This window comes from Sapajus apella, unplaced genomic scaffold (genome assembly GCF_009761245.1).
Source record: "Sapajus apella isolate SASKATOON/1434 unplaced genomic scaffold, GSC_monkey_1.0 scaffold90, whole genome shotgun sequence".
Lineage (NCBI taxonomy): Eukaryota > Metazoa > Chordata > Mammalia > Primates > Cebidae > Sapajus > Sapajus apella.
This window is the reverse complement of record NW_022437030.1, coordinates 8,802,345-8,824,270: the sequence shown is the minus strand read 5'-3', so window position 1 is coordinate 8,824,270 and position 21,926 is coordinate 8,802,345. Positions and strand designations below refer to the sequence as shown.

At 36.0% G+C, this 21,926-nt stretch overlaps 1 protein-coding gene across 1 annotated transcript in view; it reads right to left on the bottom strand.

The window, feature by feature from the left end:
- The window catches only part of LPCAT2 (lysophosphatidylcholine acyltransferase 2), a 79,584-nt gene that overhangs the window by 26,795 nt on the left and 30,863 nt on the right, over positions 1–21,926 (bottom strand). Inside the window, exons 9-11 of the mRNA XM_032255749.1 lie at positions 14,291–14,373; positions 10,928–11,053; positions 9,364–9,517 (exon numbers count right to left, since the gene is read on the bottom strand). Of these exons, the coding sequence (XP_032111640.1) occupies positions 9,364–9,517; positions 10,928–11,053; positions 14,291–14,373 (363 nt within the window). The remainder of the gene's footprint in view (positions 1–9,363; positions 9,518–10,927; positions 11,054–14,290; positions 14,374–21,926) is intronic.

Genomic DNA, 21,926 nt, shown 5'->3' with positions numbered 1-21,926 from the left:
ATGGAGAACATGGGCAATTTGATACCAAAAGTGTATTTAGCTCTACAATTCTGTGAATCTAGATTTATGACAGGATTATCATTCTTGTACTGAGTTTAGTTTCCTTCTGGTGCCTAAACCTTTTAATGCTATATATTAATTTAATTTAATTTTTCTTTATCTGAGTTTGGTTCTACAACTTTTAAAGACATGCTCACTTACCCTTATTCCCACTTTGACATATTGTCTGGTGACTGCAACCTATTAAGTATATTGGTGTCCAAAAAGAATTCCAAGGGGAACTGAATCATGTCTAAATAACACAGAAGGACTCACAACTCCCACTTTAGAGGAAGCCTTTCTGTCAAGTGGGGCTTTCATCTAACTGCAACATGATCTGGACCAGACTTTCCCAATTTGTTGATAAGAGTGTCATGTTTGATGAAATCAAAAGTCTTTCTAGAGTTCATATAGATGAAATCTATTTCCTTTTCCTTATCATCTTAGACTGTCACTCTGTCAGTGAGGGAAATTAAGTTGGTGTGACACAATTTTCTTTTACAAAGCCTTGTTCTTTACTTCCTTGTGCTCCTGGAGGAGGCCAGTAATTACTCCCTTGCTCTAGTTAAAAAAGTTACATTTTAATTTTACAGCTCCTTTCTGTTTCCTCTATGTATCCCCCAAGTATACTTGCATTGAGAAGCCAAAAGTAAAGCATGTAATTCTCATGTCTAGATGGATATATTAGTTAACGATACTCAGACATAGAAAATACTATGATGGACTAAATGGAAGAGCTAGGTGAACCTGAGAATAGAATAGGGAAATACTCAGACATATAGGACCAAACTTTCAAGACAACTTACACAACTGAATAGAAAAGTTTATGTGTCCCACCCAGAAAATTATAGCCTCTTTTCTTTTTTGGCAAATTATATAAGTTGTAGAGTCAATTTCATACAGCATATCCTGATTAACTGGAATTGGAATCAAAATGGTTCTTTTCATGTGAATTATGAAATACTGTATTACATATAAAACCTCAACTGGAAATTTGCAGGATAGAGGACTTTACTGTTCATTTCCAGTCATTTAGGCCACCTAAGTACCCTGTCCTAACTCTCAGCATAAGCAGAAAACCTGCACACTACAGCACCCTACCTTCTCTACCAGGAAGGGGCAGGCAAGGATGTTTGTTATTATTGGCTCTTAAGATTTAACACTTGAACTAATACCAAGAACAAGAACAGGGCAGACAGGAAAAACTTGGAACGAAGAAACACATTCATTCCATATAATGTGAAACAGTAATAAAACATCTACAGAAGTTTACAATAGCCAAGAAGGCTGGATTGCCAAAGTGCTAAAGTATACACAAACTTTTCCTGTCTAATAGTTAAACAAAGTACATAGTAATGCCAAAAGAACCAAGTAGTTGTTAGGAGGCAGAAATGGGAAAAATCATGATCATTGTTAAATTCTTTACAGAATGGAAATCATAATCATGTCTCTACATTTTACTAAGAAATAATTTATTATGCACATAATGGTGTTGGTAAAAAGAGAAAGTGAGCTCATGCCAGACTACAGATGAGAATTAAAAATCAATTTCCTCACTCTTTTCCTCTCATCTGTGAAGATGAATGATATACCACTACTTACAACTACGGGAGGATAGTAACGAGAGCTAGGCAGATTAGTTAAGAATAGGCTCTTAGTGATCCCTTTAAATCAGATGTAGAATTCCCCAAAATTAATAACAGTCACTATAAGCACTGATGTATAGTGACTTACAGTAATCCTTCAATCCAGTTCTTAAACCTAGGAGCATGCTTTGTTTTCATCAGCTTAGGAAATACAATAGAGACCAGCGAACTACAGCTGGTGGGCCAAATCCAATCTGGTACCTGCTTTGTTAATAAAGTTTTATTGGGGCATAGTCATGCTGTTCATCTATATTTTTATGGCCATTTCTACACTATAATAGTGGAGATGAATAGTTGTGACAGATACCATATTGTCTGCAAAGTCAAAAATATTTTCTATCTGGTCCTCTACAGGGAGAAAGTTTCTTGACTGAAATATAGCTTTGCTGCTAGTGAGTATGGTGACAGTGTTAGACAGAAAATTAAGATGAACACATCTTGAGATACAGTGTGGAAGAGATATGACTTGTTTGTGGTAGGAGGTAAGAGGCAGATAATATGGTATATTGACAAGCTTGCAATAAACATTATATGCTTACAGAAATATGCAAGAACTGTTTTATAGGTACAGAAAATACTGCCTCCAGGGAAGCACACAACTGGTGAATAACACGGGGCTGAAGGAGGATGAAATGAACAATGATGCTGTTATGAACATTGCAAGACATTGTTATAACTGTAAAAATGATTGTGTTATGATTTAGCCACTGTAAAAATTTCTTAATCTTAAGTGTCTTTGAATCCCTTCAAGTATGCTAGTATAAAATCTACTCTTAATTTGAATTATAAACATAAAAAAATGTTGAGAATCCACTGTTTTGAACCGTTGTTTAAGCCCTTAGCTCTCACTCATTTGTACATTTAATCCCCAATGAACCTCCGAACCAGAGAGTTAAGAACACATCCACAAAAATTAATAAGCTAAATTAAACCTAAAGATGAAAATAGTCTTTTTTGTTTTTCAAAGACATGAGACCTTTCCAAAGGAAATTATCTCAAACTAGTGAACTATGCCATGCTTTGGATCACGAATACCACATTTCTGTTGGACCTTCAAACTGTCTGCCATCAATTATCTGAGAATCTGAAGAACATGTTAGAAGGAGCTAATAGCATATTTTTGTAGGCTAAACTGAGACAAAAACCATTATGAGGTTTTTGCAGACTAGCCAAGAATGTAGGTGGGAAGAAAAAGTAAGGGAATGGTGGAGAGATATTGAGGTTTTTCCTCCATCTCCCAGATTCCAACCACAATGGCATTAGACTTGAGAAAAGATGAGAAAAGAAAAGAATAAGAGGGGAAAGGAGGATAAAGTGGGGAAGGAACATCGGTAGAACTTATGGGAGCATTTTCACTGCAAGAATTTCTAGGTGCTGAAAGAGCAGCAGAGACACCGTGCCTTTTCTCTTTCCCATCCTTCCTCCCCTTCTCCCTATTATGCACTTAGTTTGGCAAGATAAGCTACCCTGAAAGAAACAAACTATGGAGCTGCTGAAATTCCTTGACTTTCCCATCCAATAACCCTCTGTTAAATCACTTGCAGAGACTGAGAAAATAAACCTAGCATGGAAAGTGAGTATGTATATAAGGTGTGGCATCAATTGCACAATTCAGCTTCTCAAAACAAAGTAAATCTTCACAGGCAGACAGACAGGTGTGCTCAGAACAGAGGAGACAGAGAGAGAGAGAGAGAGAGAGAGAGAGAGAGAGAGAGAGAGAGAGATAAAGGAAAAAGGAAGGAAAGAAAGGTCAAATGCATTAGTCATTCATTCTCCAGACTATTTTCTCTACCTTCCAGTATGTTGGAGATCAAAAGAAAAGTGCTTTGAAGAACAGTTATGGTTCGTTATCTAAACTTCAGACATATCATACAAAGAAGTAAAAAAAAAAAAAGCAAAAAAAAAAAAAAACAAAACGCCCCATAATTATAAAATAATATGTATGCTACCAAATCATTCCATGCAAAAATGTGGTGACCAAATAGGCTACAAAGGCTCACCAGTCTTCTAACTGCGTGGGCCAATTGTTATCTCTAGTCTGAGTTAGTCAATCAGCTAGCTGGCGGCTACTTAAATCCTTGGTTTATATCCCTTCCCCATTCAAATCTTCCTATACTCACAGTGCTGTACAAACAGTGAGGCTTATTGGCAGGTATCATCAATCATCAAAACACAGAACTGGTGTCATAACAATCCTGTAACTGCTAGCTATAATAGTTTGACACCTGAAGGACAGGGCAAGCTCTATAGATATTATTTTAAATTTTGATTAACAATCCTGATGAGCACAATGTCTAAGATGTGTTATAAACTTTGTCCTTTGTCCCTGTTTCATGTCCCATCCTATTTCCCTATTTCCTGTCCTGGTTTGTATGTCCCTGCCATATTCCTTCTCATCACTAGTTTCGTATATATAAAAATTTTATTTAAAATTACTTGCATGGTTTCTAAAGCCATAGTGGAAAATGCTATAAAAATCTCAGAAATATTAGTAATCACACAAGTAAAAAGGTACCTCTAATTTCCCAGCTTGCACTTCTGGATGGCTGTGGTGGCTCAGGTCTATAATTCCAGCACTTTAAAAGCTGAGGTGAGTGGATCACCTGAGGTCGGGATTCAAGATGAGCCTGGCCAACACAGTGAAACCTTGTCTCTACTAAAAAATACAAAAATTAACCAGGTGTAGTGGTGCATGCCTGTAATCCTAGCTACTCAGGAGGCTGAGGCAGGAGAATCACTTCAACCCGGGAGGCAGAGGTTGCAGAAAGCCAAGATCATGCCACTGTACTACAGTGTGAGACACAGAGTAAGACTAGATCTCAAGAAAAGAACAGACAAACAAACAATAATTTACTTCTTTCTTCCCCTAAATCTTCATTGCACTTTACAGTAATACTGCTGCAGTTATACATTATTATTTCATAGATGAGGGCAGATTATTTGTATGCTGCATGCGAGCTGAGAAGAGAGGTCCAGGTGCTACACCTAAAAGGTTGCTTAACAGCATCTTGTTAAAGAATACTTCATCTATGAGTTCATGGTCATTAGTGTGCTCTGGGAAAAAGAAAAAAGCACTGGTTATTTTGGTCATGAAGCCATGTTTTCTTTACAAACTATTTTTTTTCCAATAGTAAATATAAAACTGGAACTTTTGCTACACGCCAAGATGGATGGAATCTTTAGCCAGCCTATTATTCTCGACTATAACTAGAAACTCTGAACAAAATACAAAAAGCAACGACCTCTGGACAAAATAGCATAGATGAAGGATTGGTGAGAAAAGTCAAAACTTGAAGAACTAGTAAGGCTGCAAAGCCATAGGGGCCATATTAAAGTAAGATATTATTAAACTGTGGAAAGAAAAGAACAGTCAACTCAGAATTCTATATACAGACATATCTCATTTTATTGTTCTTTGTTTTACTGCAGTTCACAGATAATGTATTTTTTTTTAACAATTTGAAGATTTGTAGCAAACTTGCATGAGCAAGTCTATTAGCACCATTTTTCCAACAGCACATGTTCACTTCCTGTCTTCATGTCACATGTTGGTAATTCTCCTAATATTTCCAAAAATGTTTGTTATTATTATATCTGCTATGGTGATCAATAATCAGTGATCTTTGATGCTACTATTATAATTGTTTTGGAGCACTACAAACTCTGCCCATGTAAGATGGAAAACTTAATTGATAAATGTTGTGTCTATTCTGATTGTTCCATGGACTGACTGGTCATTCTCAGTCTTGCTTACTCTCCTTGGTCCCTCCCTGTTCACTGGAGGGATACTGAACAACAATACTGAAATTAGGCCGAGTAATAATCCTATGACAACCTCTAAGTATTCAGGTGAAAGAAATGGTTGCACATTTCTTACTCTACATCAAAAGCTAGAAACGATTAAACTTAGTGAGGAAGGCATGTCAAAACCCCAGGCAGGTCAAAAGCTAGGCTTTTTGCATCAAACAGCCAAGTTGTGAATGCAAAGGCAAGTTCTTTAAAATTAAAAGTGCTACCCCAGTGAACACACAAATGATAAGAAAGTGAAACAACCTTATTGCTGTTATGGAGAAAGTTTGAATAGTCTGGATAGAAGATCAAAGCAGCCACAACATTTTGTTAAGCCAAAGCCTAATTCAGAACAAGGCTCCAACTCTCTTCAATTCTATGAAGGCTGAGAGAGGCGAGGAAGCTGCAGAGGAAAAGACTAAAGCTAGCAGAGATTGGTTCATGAGGTTTAAGAAAAGCTGTCTCCATAACAAGAAAGTGCAAGGTAAAGCAGCAAGTTATTCAGAAAATCAAGCTAAGATCATTGATGAAGATTTTCAGCGTAGATGAAACGGTCTTTTAATGAAAGAAAACGCCATCTAGGACTTTCATAGCTAGAGAGAAGTCAATCAATGTCTGGCTTCAAGGCTTGAGACACGCTGATCCTTTTGACAGGGGAGAATACAGCTGATGACTTTAAATTTTAATTTTGATTAAAAAGCCTGATGAGCACAATGACTAAGATGTTCTATAAACTTCATTCTTTGTCCCTGTTTCATGTTCCTTCCTATTTCCCTGTCTTCTATCCTGATTTGCATGTCCCTGCCATATTCTGTAATGATTTGCCATTCTGAAAATTCCAGGGCCCTTAAAAATTATGTTAAGTCTACTCTATCTGTGTTTTATAAATGGAAGAACAAAGCCTGGATGACTGCACATTTGTTCATGGATGATTTAAAGATTATTTTAAGAACACTGTTGAGACCTACTGCTTAGAAAAAAAAGATTCCTTTCAAAATATTACTGCTCATTGAGAATGCACCTAATTGCCCAAGAGCTCTGATGGAGATGTACAAGAAGGATGATGTTGTTTTCATGCCTGCTGACACAACATTCATGCTGCTACACATAGATGAAGGAGTAACTTCGACTTTGAAATCCTATTAAGAAATACTGTAAGGCTACAGTTGCCATAAGGAAATGCTACAAGGCTACAACTGCCGTAGCTAGTGATTCTGCTGAAGGATTTGGGCAAAGTAAATTGAAAACCTTTCGGAAAAGATTCACCATTTTAGAAGCCATTAAGAACATTCATGATTCATGGAAGGAAGTCAACTTATCAATATTAACAAGAGTTTGGAAGAAGCCAATTGCAACCCTTATGGATGACTTCGAGGGGTTCAAGATGTCAGTGGAGGAAGTAGCTGCAGATGTGGTAGAATTACCAAGAAAGCTAGAATTAAAAATGGAGCCTGAAGATGTGACTGAATTGCTGTAATCTCATGATAAAACTTGAATGGATAAGAAGTTGCTTCTTATGGATTACCAAAGAAAGTGGTTTATTGCAATGGAAACTATGCCTGATGAAGATGCTGTGAACACTGTCAAAAAATGACAACAAAGGATTTAGACTATTACATGAACTAAATCGCTAAAGCAGTGACATGTTTTGAGATGACTGACTGCAATTTCGAAAGAAGTTGCACTATGGTAAAATGCTATCAAATGGCATCAAATACTACAAACAAATTTTTTTTTTAGGAGATGGAGTTTTGCTCTTGTTGCCCCAGCTGGAGTGCAATGGGGCGATCTCGGTCCATTGCAACCTCTGTCTCGCAGGTTCAAGCAATTCTCCTGCCTCAGCCTCCCAAGTAGCTGGGATAACAGGGATGTACCACCATGCCTAGCTAAAAATTTTTTGTATTTTTAGAAGAGACAGGGTTTCACCACATTGGTCAGGTTGGTCTTGAACTCCTGACCTCAGGTGATCCATTCACCTTGGCCTCCCAAACTGCTGAGGTTACAGATATGAACCACTGCACCCAGGCTATGAAGAAATCTTACATGCAAGAAAGAGTCTATCAATGCAGCAAACTTCAGTGTTGTCTTATTTTTAAAAAGTGCCACAACCAGCCCAACCTTCAGCAACTATCAGCCTGATCAGGTAGGAGGCATCAACACTGAGGCAAGATAATCCACCAGCAAGAAGATTACAACTTGCTGAAGGCTCAGATGATTTCTCACATTTTTTTAGCAATCAAGTATTTCTAAATTAAGGTATATACATTGTTTATTTAGATATAATGCTATTGCATACTCACTAGACAACTGTATATTATAAATAAACTTTTCTATGCATTGGGAAACCAAAAACTGCATATGGCTCACTTATTGTGATACTCCCGTTATTGCGGTGATCTGGAACCAAGCCCCAAATATCTCCAAGATCTGCCTGGACAACAAAAATATCTTTCAGAATCAATGCAAAATATCTCAGATAAGAGAAAATAAAGGGTCCTTACTCTTAAGTATTTACCCAAGCGAAATGAAAACCTACATTTACATAATAACCTTTATACAAATGTTTAGGATGACAGCTATAGTCATATTTGCCCCCAATTGTACCCAAACCAAATGTTCCTCAACTAGGGAATAGATAAAGTAACGATAGTATGTCCATACAATGGAATACTACTCAGCAATGAAAGAGAACTAATTATTGATACATAAAACGCCAGGCCCGAATCTCAAATGCATTATGCTCAGTGAAAGAAATCATACTAAAAAAAATATATATTGCATGATTCCATTTATATGACATCTGGAAAAACATAAACTACAGAGATGGAGAACAGATCAGTGACTGCCAGGAGTTAAAACTTGGGGAGGGGCTTGACTACAAACAGAATAGCTACAAGAAAATATATGTATTTTTTTAGCTGTTCTGTATCTTGAATGCAGTGGTAGTTACATGTTTCTGTGCATTTGTTAGAAATCATAGAAGTGTAACCAAAATAGTGCATTTTACCATCATTTTTTTTTTTTTAGATAGGGTCTTGCTCCATTGCCCAGGCTTTAATGCAGTGCCACCATCTTGAGATAAGGTCTTGCTCCATTGCCCAGGCTTTAATGCAGTGCCACCATCTTGGCTCACTGCAACCTCCACCTCCTGGAGTCAAGCCATCTTGACCCCTTGACCTCCTTGGGTCAAGATGAGGCTGCCACCTCAGCCTCCCGAAGTATCTGGGATTATAGGCACGCACCACTATGCCTGGCTAGTTTCTGTATACTACCAATTTTATATATTAAAAAAAATTTTTTTTAATGGAAAACCTGAAGTCATGATACAGTTTTCCTAAGGAAACGTATTGACAATTCAATTATCTAATTGCATGTACTTAAATATTCGTAAGCAGCAAACTGTATCCCCAATATAATGACAAATGGCCAGATTTTAATTAAAATCTTTGTTACAAAATGTCACTTGAAAATAAAAATCTATTTGGTCTTCATACAGGTTTGGGGAAGTCTAAAACCTTCAGATAGAATTCTAACACCTATGTCATCAATGTATGAATTTTGATATAAATTTTAAAATTCCTGCCAATTATATAAACTCTTCCAATTTCACACTACATATGTGGTTATATGATCACAATATTTATTTCTGACCTGGTATTTAAAATAACAGATACTTATATTATGTATGGCACTATAATAAACATAATACACACACACAATTACTATTATCACTATTAAGAAGAAAAAACAAAATCATGCAAATAAACCATAGGCTGAGCCTTGATTCTTCTAACACTGTACTATCAAGCTTTCCAAACTGCCTACCATATTGATTTATGCACTGTAGGACTGACAGAATAAAAATGTGAAAGATTAAATTTTAACATACCCTGTCAAAGAGTGCAAAAAGTTGTCTCAAGACATCCGAAACAGGCAACTTTAAATACTCAGCAAATTCTTCAATTCCAATTCTTCCTCCTTTTGAGGAACTTGCAATAGATGCATATTCACCCAAATGCCTACGCACACCATCCCAATCTAATCTAAAGAAACAAAGAATTATAGATACATGTTATTAGCCCTTTACAGTTGACATGGACATTTTATGACCATTATTTTATTAATGTATCTGAGAAAAAAATATTTTAAGTGTCAAATTTGTAAAGGAGAATAAAATAGGTATTTAAAAGCACAAATTGAACATATATGCAGGCATTTAATCTTTTAAAGGATACTTGTATAACTGACAATTACCTCAAATATCTCAGGGAAATAAAAGTAAATGAGAAGAACATTGTAGTGAAACAATAAATGACTCATGAGTAGAAAATAAGAAAGCAAATTTTTAAAAATGTAAACATAATCTTAGTAAATCTATAGTATGTATTAAGTTTTTAAAGATGAAATTACAATTCTTGCTTTCAAGAAGCTTTCAGGCTGATAGTGAATTCATATTTCACAAAGTGTTATGATGGGGGACTCATTAGACAACACACATGTCCTCCAAGATTAGTTATGAAAAGCCATGGTGATAAAACACTGGAAAATGTATGGTAGCTTACATCATATCCTATCTTTGCTTTGCTTTGTAGAATTAAACAAATGACTTAACATATACTTCTTAGCCCAATTTTAGTGACTCTCTAAACTTTTTATATCTACATAACATTGTGACCATAATATACAAACAAAAGCAAAACATTATTATCTTAAGATATAAATAACATTTTCCATATCAATTATCAAAACATTATACTATATACTGAACTTTAATATAGTAACTTTCTATAGCTCCTTCATGGAGAGGATGTTAATTAATAAAGTCTGCAAATTCCAGATAGGGCTGAGAACAGAATGAACTATAATAAGAGTAAAGGGAGGCTGAGGGTTACACCTTTTATAGAAAATAGCTCAAAAAGAATGTTGTCAATGGTTTAAACTAAATTATAAGAGCACGAAGAAGAACGTTTGCCTTTTTTTAAAGGAAAATACGTATCCAGAAAAAAAGGTAGACCTAGGGCAAGTATTTAAAATTCAGTGATGGTCAGAATTGCAACTATACAAGTCAATTCATGTTTCAAATGTAAAGTTCTGACCACCACATGCCAGTATCATCTAATGATGCTGTCCTTCTTGTAAGCAGGTGGCAGGACTAACTTCTCTGAGCCACTAACTCTCTCTGAGTAGGGAGGCAGATCTGTGTGGATCCACATTTTTTTATCCCTTGGTCTCCTCCTGTGACCAATGTACACATCTCTAAGTTAACTGTTCTTGAAAAAGCAAAAGTAGACGACTAAAAATGTGAGATAAATTTGCAATTCCAACTTTCCTAATAAACACCAAGTGGGTCCTAGAGCTGGGCATTAACAAAGCAGGAGAAAATAAACAAGACAGGATTTCAGATCCCTTTTGAACATCTTTATGAAAGTGTAGTCATTTTAAAATCCACTTACTTCAATTTCTGACTAATTTTAGTAAATTCCACCAGCCCAGCTTCCATAGGCAACGTTAGCTGTCCTGCTGAAATCATCAATCGGCAATCTTCATAGGTATGATCTGTTACTGGTATTCCCAGAGCTCTAGAAGTATTAAGAAGAAAACTAAAATTCAATTTTTAAAAAAAGTAGTCATTTTTCATTAGGCTTTAATTGGTTCCAAACAACAGCAAATGAAAAAGTATTTACCACATTTTAAACCAGTAATGCTAGCTTTTCTTCACAAAGAGACATATTTCTCCACTTTTTACAGACTTACTGAGGACCAAGTTAATCTACTTATATCTACATGCTTCTGTCTATGTGGCTGATAATTTTTGTTTTGTGTTTTAACTATAACAATAATTACAGTTGCCTTCAGTCTCATGAAAAGTAATTAGAAGACTTAGGTTAAAGTCCTAGTGGAGTTTTTTACTGGCTGTGAATGAAGCCTCACTTTTCTCATCTGTACAGAGGAATGAATACTGTTCTTATTCCAAATGGTTATTGTAAGGGTGTAAGAAGGATGCCTGCGGAGGTACTGTTTAAACAGGTAAATGGAACTGGGCACGGTGTCTCATGCCTGTAATCCCAGCACTTTGGGAGGCCAAGGCAGGTAGATCACTTGTGGTCAGGAGTTCAAGATCAGACTGGCCAACATGGCGAAACGCCACCTCTACTAAAAATACAAAAATTTTCCCGGGCGTGGTGGTGGTATGTCTGTAGTCCCAGCTACTCAGAAGTCTGAGGCAGGAGAGCTGCTTGAAACCAGGAGGCAGAGGTTGTAGTGAGCTGAGATTGTACCACTGCACTCCAGCCTGGGTGACAGAGGGAGACCCCATCTCAAAAAATAAATAAATAAGCAGATAAATTGGATTTGTACATAGGGTAAGTAAACAATCTATTCAAACTGCTGGCTATGTTTTTTCATCTTTTATAGATAGAGATCACCTTCTTGCTACATAGCAATCTTCCAAAAATATTGAAGCAAATTGATAATAAGCTGATATTTCTTCTAAACCTAAAAATCCTCCATCCTTAAGGAAGAGTATAAATCCTGGTTCCTACTTCACTACTGCTCACAGATTAAATGATAGTTAATTATATTACACATTTATAAGAACTGGAAAAATACTGAACACCAAAAAAAAAAAAAAAGATTGTGCAGCACATGAGATTCCTCACTAAGTTTTTATTCACAAATATTCAGTGAAAATCATAAAATTGTGTCTTTAAACTGTATTGGATTTTGTTGAATCATTGCTAGAAACATTAAATTTTGAATGAATGCCATCAGAATAAAACATTTTTTTCTATCTAAAATACTTTTTCTAAGCTCTTTGATTAATAAATATTTTGGTATAAGAATATATAAGATAGAAAAATAAATTTTAAAATATTGGGAATTATAATAATATAATAATAAATAGTAGATCATAATAGTTAAGAGCTTGGGCTTTAGTAACAGGAAATGAGGATTTGAGTTCCAGCTCAGAGAGTCACTACCTAGTGTGATTTTAGGCAAACTACTCAGCTTTCCTCCTTACATCATACAGTTGATGTAAAGATATTGTTAAATAACTTAACTTAAGGGCCTCCCACAGTACTTGTGTTTTCAAATGCTTTTATCATATACTTTCCTACTTGAGTCTCCTAATAATCAAAACCATGAGAAAGACAAGGCAATGATTTTAACTCCCATTTCACATGTGAGGAGAAGGGGACTTGGAGGAGACTTGTCTGGGGTTGTGCAGTTAATCAAAGCCTTTCTTACCCTTTATCACAAGCCATTACTACCTCCACACCTTCGAATTTAGAAACAGACTGTCTAAACAAAACCCTTCTCTTGCTTTTAGGCACAATTTGGGAAGCCAAATGATATAAATTTTCTCAATTTCTTTTTCTCTTCATTTCTTTTTTTATAACAACTTTTTTTTTTCTTTTTTTAAGACAGAGTCTTGCTCTGTTGCCCAGGCAATGGCTCAATCTTGGCTTAGTGCAACCTCCACCTCCCTGGTTCAAGCGATTCTCCTGCCTCAGCCTCCCAAGTAGCTGGGATTACAGGTATGTACCACCATCACGCCCAACTAATTTTTGTATTTTTAATAGAGATGGGGTTTCACCATGTTGGCCAGGCTGGTCATGAACTTTTGACCTTAAGTAACTTGCCTGCCTTTGCCTCCCAAAGTGCTGGGATTACAGATATGAGCCAGCACACCTGGCCAAGTTCTCTCAATTTCTTTTTTTTTTTTTTTAATTTTACTTTAGGTTCTGGGGTACATGTTCTCAATTTCTAATACTTATCTTGCTTTCTACCTTTTGGATATAAGCTGACATGAAACATGAAAGGAAGAAAGGAAAACAACATAAAAATTAACTTTGTAGGTGGTCTAAACACTAGATAAAACAAGCACATCTATAAACACTTAATAGCAATTTTTTTGGCAAATTTTCTTCTATTTTGAAAATAGTTATTCTGCAGAAAAACATTAAGATATATATATTAGAATAAAACATACTTACAGAGACACATACATATACATACATACATGGCTGGCTCTATATATGAAATCTGGCTATAAAGCTAAATTCAGCTATGAAGCTAAATTCAGAGTTCTCCTTGAATTTTTACTAAGAGAATAAACATTGCTGGTCTATTAGCTCCAAACTTACTACTGGGAATGAAGAAGATGGTGTGTGGGGAGAGGGTACATGCCTGGAGGGCTCTGAGGCTGCCTGGGTGGTGATAGAGTATAATACATTCTTTCATTACAAGATAGGGGTGATTTATCTAGTCAGAATAATGGCCATTTAGAACTCCCTTATGTGCAGGAAAATATTAACCTTATGTTTTATAGTTTCTAAATCCTAATTTATAGCCATCTATGAAGGGTGACTTTTTCCCTCTTCTATGCATCTTTTTCTATTGCAAACTTTCTCCTTTTTTGTGCTATAGTCAGTACTGCCTTAGAAACACAGCCTTGGGCAGATATACGAAGGTTGAGGGGAGAGAAGATGGGCCATGGCGGGAACCACAGATCATCACAAGGCTCATCTGACAGGGGCGGGCCAGCTTGAGAGAATCTGCCCTGTGGAGAGCAGATTCTGGTCTTTTCTGTTTATTGTACCCTCTTCAGTTGTATTTCCTTATTTGGGGTATGTAGCTGGCGAAAACATTTATAGATTGTTATACTGACCTCGTCTCTTGGAACATTATTTTATGTACCAAAATGAGTTGGGGAACAAGGTCTTCGGGGGGACAAAAACCTTAAATCTAGTTAAATACCATGTAGAAATAACTTTCAAATTGTTTATGAGTTATAATCACATAAAGACACTTACTCTGCCATTAAATTCCGGACTCTACTGGCAAAAAGGACAGGATCGTTTTTTTCTTCATCATTTGGTACTTGAACAGGCATAAACTGAAAGACAAATATACCTTTCCATAACAATGTCTTAAGCTTAAGACATTACATGCTAAGTAAATTAAATTTTAAATTATCAATATATTAAATCATCTACCTTTCTAGAACATAGGTTACATGAGGTAATGGGGCACTGGTCTTGGACTCAGGAGATCTGTTTCTAAGCCCTAAGTCTGCTTGTGTGTTAACCAGTACGCCATTTAACTTTGCTGAACCAACTCCTCAACTCTAAAAAGAGGTTTATGATCACTACTTCTCTGGTGATTGTGAGGGTGAAATGAGCCAGAGCCTGGAATTCTGGAAGTGTAAAGCTGTAACTACTAAGATCTTACTCCTAGAACTGCATGTTCTACTACTCCCATCCCTTTATGTGAAAACTTTTTTCTTTTATTTGTGTCTTTCATAGTTTTCACTATTTGCTTGAACTTTATGTTTTATCATGTATTCTGCTTAAAAAAAAAAAAACTCTTAGTATTGGTTTTACAGTTTTTGCTTAACACCATTTTTTGCTTTAGCATTTTTAATTATACTTTTTCTCCACTTGATGTTCTGTGATGCCTCAATTGTTCTGTTCTTGTTTTTATTTATGGTTTTCTAACATTAACAAGGTTTTAGTGCCATATTCAAATCATTACATATTTTTCAGCACCTACTATATACCAGGCAAGATTAATAGGACCCTATTCCCTGCTCTAAAGAAGATCAATATTTTAATAGGACAGACTAACACATTAATAACCCCATATGCTAAGTGTCATTACCCTTATTATCCCTAATTATGGATGGGGCTCAATAGCTTAATTAACTTACCTAAATGCATACAAGTCACATGGCCAGAATTCAGCCCAAGATTTGTCAGATTCAAAAAACCTTATTTTCCCCACTAAGTATGAGAGCAAGAGGTAGGAAAGGATTAATTTTGTCAGGGGCCAGGGGAATGCAGCCAAAGAGGAAGGTGGTGCCTAGGGAGAGAGTGCACACCAGAAAGCTAATTCTGTTAAGGATGCTCTGTAGAAGAACTAATACTTGATCTTGGCTTCTTAAGCTTAAGTGAGATTTTGCCAATAGTTATGTTTATTCAATTATAACTACAAACAGGACATCATGCTAGGTGTTTTACATACATTATTTTATTTCATTAATTCTTCTTCCATAATAGGTACTCAGGCACTGCACTAAGCCCTAAAAACACAAAAACAAGGTCCCTGCCCTCAAGAAGCTCTCCATGCAGTAGGGTAGAAATTTATGAAACAATGAGCTAAATTCACCAATAATGGTTACCAACCATTAAACATCTACTGTGTGCTGTATTTTATATTAGGGGCTTTATATGACTAATTCTGTAAACAATTCCTTGAGGTAAATCCTGCCACTTCCATTTGATAAATAAAGAATGCAACTAGAAGAAGTTAAAAATATCATCTTTTTCTCCAAATAAACCTGTTTTCAAATCTTGTCAATCATATTAAGAAAGCTGTAAGCATTGGTATCTCAGAGGTGACGTGTAAGCAAGGGAATGACATGGCCAGGTCCAAGTTTTTGAGTGGTAACTTCAAGGTATGCCCCAAAGAAGAGACTAAGAGTAGGGAGAATGTCTGGAAGCAACTGCAATCATGAGAGAGGGAATAAGACCTTCAGGAGACGGAGTGAGGATGTGGAGGATGGCATGGATGCAAGTTGCATTTTTTAAGATAAAATGTATAGGAATTATAGGCCAATATGTTATGGGACATTACTTTTCACATTAAATCTGATTACTTTCTCTCTTAAGAGGGCAGCCACATACTGCAGAAAGAGTTCTTGGACTGGGTTGCTGCTTGAGATCTGCTGTGTGATCCTGGAAAAGTCATTTAACCTTTATGAGCCTCAGTGCCCTCTCCTGTCAAACAAAAAAATTTAGCTAAATGATCTCTAAAGTTCTTCCCAATTGGAATTCTGTGTGTGGCTCTCTATTTTGCATAGTTGTTCTTTAATATGGAAAAATACTTTAATATGGAAAAATAAACTAAGCCACCAGAGGTCCCCACATCCTTATATATCTAGAATAACTATCTGCAAAGAAATATTTCTAAAAATTCTCTGCATCCTGATCTAGCAAAATTTCTCGCATTTGCTTAGTATGACATAAAAAAAACCAGAAAGTTGAAATTAATGTTCATAAAATCTCTAATAAAACAGTGTAAGAAATTAAAGTTTCAAATTGCCATATAATTCTTCATTTTTTAAAAAGACCAAACAACCATTTATAATACACTTGATTTGTAGGTCATAAAAGTACATACTGAAAACCTTGAAAAATAATTTGCTGCTACACTGTTAACCAAACATAATACAATGAAATATGGGTTTAGTTTCTATTAGTGCAGGTAGTATTTTTCATAAAATGATTTTTAATAACTCTCATGTTGTCATAGCATTTTATTCTTAAGGAAATAAGTTCCACTGAGAGTACAAAATAATTAAAATCCTAAATTTGACACCCATGGGCCTTGGAGGCCCCATTCTTCCTGAGAAGCAATTCAGTGGAAATTGTAATAAAAAGTCACCTCTTCTAGGATAAGACCTTGCCCTCTATATCATAACATTTCTATTTTGTACAGTCATTCAAGGCTCACAGTATGCATGTATCCTTTATTTGGAAAGGAAAATCAATCAAAGAGAGGGAAACATCATTGCCACTATCTTTTATGGCTCCCAACACACATCTTTATATACCAAGGACTTCAAGCCGCCAACTTTTCCTTCTAACTTCATCTTCTCTCAGTATCCTCTGTACTCACACTGATGATCTGCTTGACATCTTGGCCGCAGATATTCTTCTCAACTCTAACTCACCCATGGAAATAAACTTATGACTCTAATCTCTGAGAAGTTCTTCAATCAGTTTTTCCTCATTATCCATTAGTGTTTATTTCTCCCCTAATCTGGTCTTTCATAGACCATGACAACCTAATGGTCACATCTGGATCTAATCATCCCTCTTCATCCACTCCCTCTGGCAACATCTCCCTGCCTATCAAAACCAGACTTGAGAATCAGATGCTTCTGTACCACCTGTTACTTAGAATCTTTCACTTCTGCCACGCCCACAGTGCCAATCACACACCCTCAGCCACCTCTTCTCATCTTGCCTTCATATTCCTGTTAGGGACCACTGAGAGATGCTAACAGCGTTACATATGTTCCATGCTTTTCAAGATGCAATTGAACTTTTACCTCATTCTCCCTGGATAAATGACACTTCACTTTCAACTTTATAAACAAGACAGCTTATGTGAACTTACTCCTTTTTTTTTTTTTTTTTTGCACCTGAAACTGGCTTCACAGCTCCACGCCCCTCTCCTTTCAAATACAGTATTCTCTGTACCTTCACCATACTTAACTTTGCACCATCCAGTCCCAGATGAGGAAGAGACTAATCAACATGTTTCTCAGATTAATATCTCTTGTTTGTGCTTTTGGTCCCAGAGTCCCCTACTTCCTCTTGGGCCTTAAATTGCATACAAGCAAGATACAAAATTCTTCAGTCTACTATTTAAGACATCCATCAACCAAAGCCAGTCACTTACATAAAAGCTCAGTATCACTAAAGCTAGTTTATTCATTTTTTTCTTAACCACATCAAGCACATTCCTTTCTACTAAATAAATGATAAGGAAGAGGTGGATTGAGGAATTATGATACATCATAAATCTTTTCTTTTTTCCTTGTAACAGAAATGAATTTTAAAAGGACAATCCTAAACATGCATTTCTAGTTCTTTCCATAATTCTTTTAAATCTTCAAAGAGAAACAATGCAAAAGAAGGAAGATATTTATAAACAACGCTTGCTGCTTCCTTTCCAAAAGAACAGAAACATCTAGATGAGATGGAAAGTAAAAGTTAGTGCTTATTGAACACTTACTATGTGCCAGCACATAAGTAACCTTATTAATCCTCAAAACTCTATAAATTAGGTGTCCTTATCCCCATTTTTCCAGTGAGAACGCAGGCTTAAAAAGGTTAAATTTTCTCAAGCACACAGAGGTAAGTACTAACAGGATTAGAAAAAAACTCCAGTTAATACCCTTTTTATAACACTCAATTTCTCTATTTAGTATTGACAAATTCCAGAATATTACCAAGTTTCAGACAAAATTAGCTTTGTTAGAACAAGTATATATGTAGGGCATGTGTGCGTGTCTCTCTCTCTCTGTCTCTCTCTCTCTCTCTCTCTCTCTCTCTGTGTGTGTGTGTGTGTGTGTGTGTGTGTGTGTGTGTGTGTGTGTAGCTGTGTGATTGAGGTTTTCTAAAAGGCTCATTTTAGATTAAAAACTACAAATAATTTTAGTGCATTTGGATATTTAAATAAACTATATAAATGTCTTTGAATCTTTCCTAATTAGCTCTCTAAAGATCTTAAAAGTGATATACATGTAGAGCTGTTGATCATAATACTCCCTATTAATTACAATCCTTTCCTAAATCAGACATTCTTTTTAAATTAAAAAAAAAACAAAACTTTTCTATTACTTTAAGGAAATGAATTGCCCACCACAAAGTATTTTAGGCCTAATGCTAGCTACTATAAGCTCACTATAAGTTTTGTAAAGGAATTTCCTAAAGAAAACACAGTAGTCTTCCTTATCTGGGGTTTTGCTTTCTGTGGTTTCAGGTACCAACAGTCAAACGTAGTCCAAACACATTATATGGAAAATTCTGGAAATAAACAATTCATAAGTTTAAATTGCATGCCATTCTGAATAGGGTGATGAAATTTCATGCCATCCTGCTCCATCCTTTCTTCATCACAAGAAGAGGGATGAGTATAGTACAATGAAATTTTGACAGAGAGAGAGAAAAAGAGACCACATTCACATTCAACTCTTATATATATTGTTACAGCTGTTCTATTTTATTATTGGTTATTACTGTTGATCTCTTACTGTGCTTATTTTATAAATTAAATTTTATTGGAGGTATGTATGTTAGGAAAAAACTTAGTATATACAGGGTTTGGTGCGTTCTGCAGTTTCAGGCATTCACTGGGGGTCTTGGAACATATCCTCTACAGATAAGGGAGGACTTATTATATGTTTAATATGCCCAGTACAGACAATTTTTATGTATCTATAATATATACTACATGGCTTCTAAAGTCAATAGGCTTTGAATACAAACTGAGATATAGCCTGCGAAGGAAACTGACTGCACAGTTAGTGTGAACGGCTAGTTTCCATTCATAAACTAGCTGCTGCCCACTTAGTGTTTTATAGTCTGATTTAGCACGTATTCTCTCTCATGAGATAAGCTAGCAGACTCTTCATTTATGTCACTTTTGCAATGCTTCCTACTAGCTATCTTATTTCCTCTATCCTAAGTCTTATCTTTATATGGCATATTTGCAAAGTAGCTAGTTGATAAAAGTATGACTAAAAGACACTTTAAGAACACCCGTTATGCCACATTACAATTCAAAGAATAACTTTTAGTAGAACCATTCTGTAGACACATGTCTTTATCATTGTTCAAGGATGCCAGAAGAACAATTACATAGGACATGAGGTTTAGAACTTAGTATATTTTTAAGATCCAAGAGCTGAGAAAATAACAACCTTTTCAAAAATACTGTATGTCTCTATGTTGGGAAGCAGAGGGGGCTGGGAAGAGGTGGTAAGAAAATATTCCTAAATATTAGATTCATGACATCTTAGATATGTAATGATTTTGATAATTAAAAGGTTTGGTAATCGGGCCGGGCGCGGTGGCTCAAGCCTGTAATCCCAGCACTTTGGGAGGCCGAGGCGGGTGGATCACGAGGTCAAGAGATCGAGACCATCCTGGTCAACATGGTGAAACCCCGTCTCTACTAAAAATACAAAAAATTAGCTGGGCATGGTGGCACGTGCCTGTAATCCCAGCTACTCAGGAGGCTGAGGCAGGAGAATTGCCTGAACCCAGGAGGCGGAGGTTGCGGTGAGCCGAGATCGCGCCATTGCACTCCAGCCTGGGTAACAAGAGCGAAACTCCGTCTCAAAAAAAAAAAAAAAAAAAAAAGGTTTGGTAATCATCATTACTGAGGGAAGACTTGTGAAACTAAAGGATATGGCAGCCAACATAATGGGATATCATGTGACTCACAAAAGCAAGAGTGTCTAAAAGGCACTTTAACAATTCACTCAAAGTTCAATTTAAAAACCATAAAATTAATACCATATTCTTGAAGAATATATCTTGAATTAGGTTTACCTAATATTCAAGAAGTTCCATAACCATGTTTAAAATAAGATAATAGCAAGGTTTTCCATCAATTTAAAATAAAAAAAGAGTTACTTGAGAACAAACAAGGCAAGTGAAACTGGAGCAACTAAATGTGGCGAGACCACAAACCAATCTCAAGATGGGCCACAGCAGACACAGTGGAAAAGCTGGCACCTCAGAGATGGTCCAGCTCTTCAGAGCCTCAAGCCAGGGTGTGGTATAATTAGTGCCTGAAGGGCTGCTGGGATACATTTTCAGTTAAATCCAAAAGTGAGTATTAAAATATCAAAATATCATAAAGTATTTAGGAGTCACCTGGGTAGAAGGGAGAAGCATAAATTTAAAATAAACATAATGAAAATAAGAATATCTGTACTAAATCTGAAGTCCACAAATTCTCATCCTCTTGTTCTGCACCACAATTCTAATTCATCAAATCTTTGTTGATGCGGCTATTTTCATGCAGCTGAAAGTCATTTTATTTGTGAAGTTACGGAACAAAGTCTACATTGTTTTCTTTGCCAGAAAAATACAATCCAAACAGGTCTCAGAACTAGCTGGAGAACGCAAATATTATAATGTTTTTAAAAAAGAAAGCCATGACACAGAAAGGAAATGTGGTAATAATGGTCATGGCAAAAAAAAAAAAAAAGAGGAATCTGAATACCTCTGTTGTAATGCAGTTTGCCCACTGACATGCTAAGTCAAAAAAGGATAGCTCTGTGTATATTTCTCCATCTGTTGCTAGATCTCGTTGTAGCTAAAGATAAATTGAGAAGGAGACAATGTCTTGCAGAGAAGACAGCGTGGCTTTTTAAAAGTAAGAGTTTTCTTGCTTTTTTAGAAAAGTAAAACAGGCCTAGACCACCTGAGCAGCTCTTAAAGAAGCAAGAGCAGTGCTCAGAGTATTTAGAAATATTAGCATATAGAGCTTCCTGAAATGCATGCTACAGAACACTGGTTCCTGGAGATATCCAGAGAAAATGGTTCTATAAGTCAGACATTTCAAAGGCACTGAGTAGTCTTGAGAAAAAAAAAAAAATCATTTTGTTTATCTTAATACTTCCTAAACTTATTAAATTAGTTCCCCCTCCGCCCCAGGAACCTCTAAGAAAAACTCAAGCACAAATGTGGGGTTTTTTGGCCACAATGAGAGACACTGAGCTGGTTTTCAAAGTGGGGAGGTACATAATATAATCAATAAATAGATATTTTCAAGACAGGCAGAAAACAGGCAAATCTCAAGAAAATTGCACTAAACTCATTCTGAAATGTAATTTGCCCTCCTAACTCACTTGGAATTGCTGAC